Source organism: Papaver somniferum, chromosome 7 (genome assembly GCF_003573695.1).
Source record: "Papaver somniferum cultivar HN1 chromosome 7, ASM357369v1, whole genome shotgun sequence".
NCBI classification, from domain to species: Eukaryota; Viridiplantae; Streptophyta; class Magnoliopsida; order Ranunculales; family Papaveraceae; genus Papaver; species Papaver somniferum.
The window spans coordinates 222,685,202-222,688,675 of NC_039364.1; the positions used below are offsets into that span (position 1 = coordinate 222,685,202).

Below are 3,474 nucleotides of genomic sequence, written 5' to 3' on the forward strand. Positions count from 1 at the left end.
AAGTGAAAATACAAAGGCTACTAAAAAACTATGCAGATATCTTTGCATGGTCAATGGAGGACATGCCAGGAATCGATCCGAATTTGGTCTCACACCACCTTCGGCTCAAACCGGAGATACCACCTTTGAAGAAACGCATACGTAAGGTGGCGGACATCTACCATGAAGGGGTAGAAAAGGAATTGCAAAATCTACTTAAAGCTGGATTCATACGAGAAGTCAAATATCACACATGGATATCCAACATGGTCATTGTTCCAAAGAAGAACGGAGGTGTACACATCTGTATAGATTTCAGCAATCTTAACAAAGCGTTCCCCAAAGACAGTTACCCACTGCCAAATATTGACCAACTGGTCAACGCAACCGAAGGTCACCAAAGACTATCCTTCATGGATGGATATTCAGGCTATAACCAGATAGCACTTGCCGAAGAAGATCAGGAGCATATTGCGTTCTTTACCCCACGAGGCATGTATTGCTATACAAGGATGCCTTTTGGACTAAAGAACGCGGGGGAAACATACCAACGATTAGTAGACAAAATCTTCAAGCCATGGATAGGAAAAATACTGTAGGTCAACATAGACGACATGCTCGTCAATAGCAAAGAAGCAAAAAACCATCTCTCGGACCTAAGGGAGATATTTGAAGCCATGAGGAGCTACCACATGAAGGTGAACCCGGAAAAATGTACGTTCGGAGTTACCTCAGGAAAATTCTTGGGTTACTTGGTCACCAAGCGAGGAATCGAAGTAGACCCTGAAAGGGTCAGAGCAATAATGGAGATGCCATCTCCGCAAACCCTAAAAGGAGTTCAAAAGATGAATGGAATTTTAGCTTCCATGGGAAGATTCATATCAAGATCATCAGATAAATGCAAATCATTTTTTGACACACTAAGGAAAGGAAGCAGGTTCACATGGACCGAAGAGTGCGAACAAGCTTTTCGCAAGATCAAAGAGTACTTAGTATCAGTACCCATCTTGCAGAAGCCGGAGCCAGGTGAAATACTCACCTTGTACCTAGCGGCAACAAGCTACGCTGTGAGCGCAGTATTTGTAAGAGACCAAGGGAAAGGAGAAAAGCCCGTATACTATATCAGCAAGACACTCAGTGCAGCGGAGCGAAACTAAACAAAGGTGGAACAACTCATATATATGCCTTAATAGTGGCAACACAGAAGCTAAGGATATACTTCGATGCACACATCATCCGAGTTTTCACGAAGGCCCAAATAAGTCAAATCCTCGACATCACGGAGAAGATTGGAAGAGTGGCAAAATGGAATGCCATGATCAAACAGTTTCATATAATCTTTGAAACCAGGAAGGCGGAGAAATCACAAATTCTGGCGGACTTTTTGGCGTACCTACCTCTGAACGACGAAGAAGAGATAGACGATATCCCAGGGATGGAAGAAGAAAATACGGAACCCGAAGACCTCTTAGAACTGCAGAACTCACAAAGGTGGGAGATATTCGTAGATGGCTCCTCAAACGGAGAAGGCGCAGGAATAGGGATTGTGATAACAACCCCTACCGGAGACCGACTCATCTATGCATTCAGGTTAGAATTCGAGCAATACACTAACAACATCACGGAGTATGAGGCAGTCATACACGGCCTACGCTTGGCATAGGAGCTGGTCTTGTCAGATGTTCGTTTGACCAGTGACCCACAATTGGTCATTAGACAAATAGAGCTCAAATATCAAACCTTAGATCCGATATTGTCTTCGTACCCAAAGCTAACGCAGGAGCATGCGGCAAAGATCAACAAAGTCACGTTCAGACATGTCTGCCGAAAGGACAACAGGCACGCAGATGCCTTAGCATTCATATCATCAATGTTGAAAGACATGAATACAAACTCAGTCCAAATTGGGAGGATTTATGATCCTTCGATAGACGGACTAGCCTCCGCCCCCGAAGAAGCCTTAGCCATCCAGATCAGGGCCATGAGGGAAGCAGAAAAAGAAAAAGAAGTTGAAGGAATTGAAGAACCTGACAACGAAGCCGATGAATCTGATAAAGATCAACCCATGTCAGAAGGAAGTGATGAGGACGAAGCCGAAAATGATTGGAGAATTCCAATTCACCAGTACCTTGATAAAGGTACCCTACCAGCAGACGTCAAAGAAGCCAGAAAACTCGAATCAAAGGCAACAGTGTACAACCTACGAGACGGAATACTGTATAGAAGGTCATTTCTTGGACCTTTGATGCGATGTCTCTCACAAACCAAAGGTAAAAGAATACTGCATGATATACACAGCGGAGAAGCTGGAAATCATAGCGGAAGAATATCCTTGGAAATCAAAGCCAAAATGCAAGGATATTATTAGCTAAGAATGGACGAAGACGCAAAGAACGTAGCTAGGCGTTGTGAAAGATGCCAACGCTGCGTCAGGAATATTAAAGCACCAGCGACAGATCTTAACTCGGTCATCAGTCCATGGCCATTTGCCAAATGGGGAGTTGACATTATTGTACCCTTGATAGAGGGGATATCAAAAACAAGATATCTCATCGTAGCTACGGATTACTTCACCAAATGGGTGGAAGCAAGGGATTTGGCAAGAATCAGAGACACGGATGTCTTTAAATTCTTGTTTGAGCAAATCATCCGTAGGTTAGAAATACCAGTGGCCATAGTCTCCGACAATGGCAAACAGTTGGAAGGGAAGAACATAGACATGCTCTTTAACGCCTTCAACATTCAGAAAAACAAGTCTACTCCGATATATCCTAAGAGCAATGGACAAGCGGAGGCCACCAATAAGACGATAGCAATGAACCTAAAGAAGAATATGGGGGCATACAAGAAAAGATGGTGCGAACAGCTACACAATTTCTTATGGGCCTACCGCACCACAAGAAGGGAAACCACGGGAGAAACTCCGTTTTTGCTAACTTACGGAGCCGAAGCAGTCATTCCAACGGAGATATTGCTGCCAACAACCAAGACAGAGGCATGGGAAAAGAATCTAACAACATACCTCATGCTAGAGAAGCTAGATGACCTCGAAGAAAGGCGGGAAGTAGCTTTGCAAAGGATGGTGAAATACCAACGAAGGCTGGCTCGTGAATACAACAAACGGGTAATTCCTAGAAACTTTGTGGTGGAGGAATACGTACTACGCCAAATACCACCATATCAAAGGAAGAAAGAGTGGGGAAAGTTGTCTCCGACATGGGACGGACCCTACATTATATACGATAAGCCGGAAAGGGTTCATATTACCTAAGGAATCTCAAAGGAGAAATATTGCAACACCCATGGAATGCGATGTACCTAAAAAGTACTACCCTTAAGAGAAAGGTTATCACTCAGGAGAAGAAGGGAAAGGGCAATGGCCCACTATGTTCTATCCCTGATCAAAGGTACTACAAACCTAACTAATCAATGAAAGAAACTTTTTGCTAAGAAAAAGTGCATGATTGATCAAATACAAATTGGGTTAGAATAGAC

General features: G+C 43.5%; 1 protein-coding gene across 1 annotated transcript; it reads left to right on the forward strand.

Moving 5' to 3' along the window:
- Positions 1-1,861: 1,861 nt before the first annotated feature.
- LOC113296015 lies at positions 1,862-2,347 on the forward strand. The gene has a single exon (XM_026544346.1). The coding sequence runs from the start codon at positions 1,862-1,864 to the stop codon at positions 2,345-2,347; it is 486 nt and encodes a 161-aa protein (XP_026400131.1).
- The last annotated feature ends 1,127 nt before the right edge of the window (positions 2,348-3,474 follow it).

What these genes read in the sequence shown, in the direction of transcription:
- LOC113296015 (XM_026544346.1), top strand. Translation starts at nt 1,862, where the DNA reads ATGAATACAAACTCAGTCCAAATTGGGAGGATTTATGATCCTTCGATA.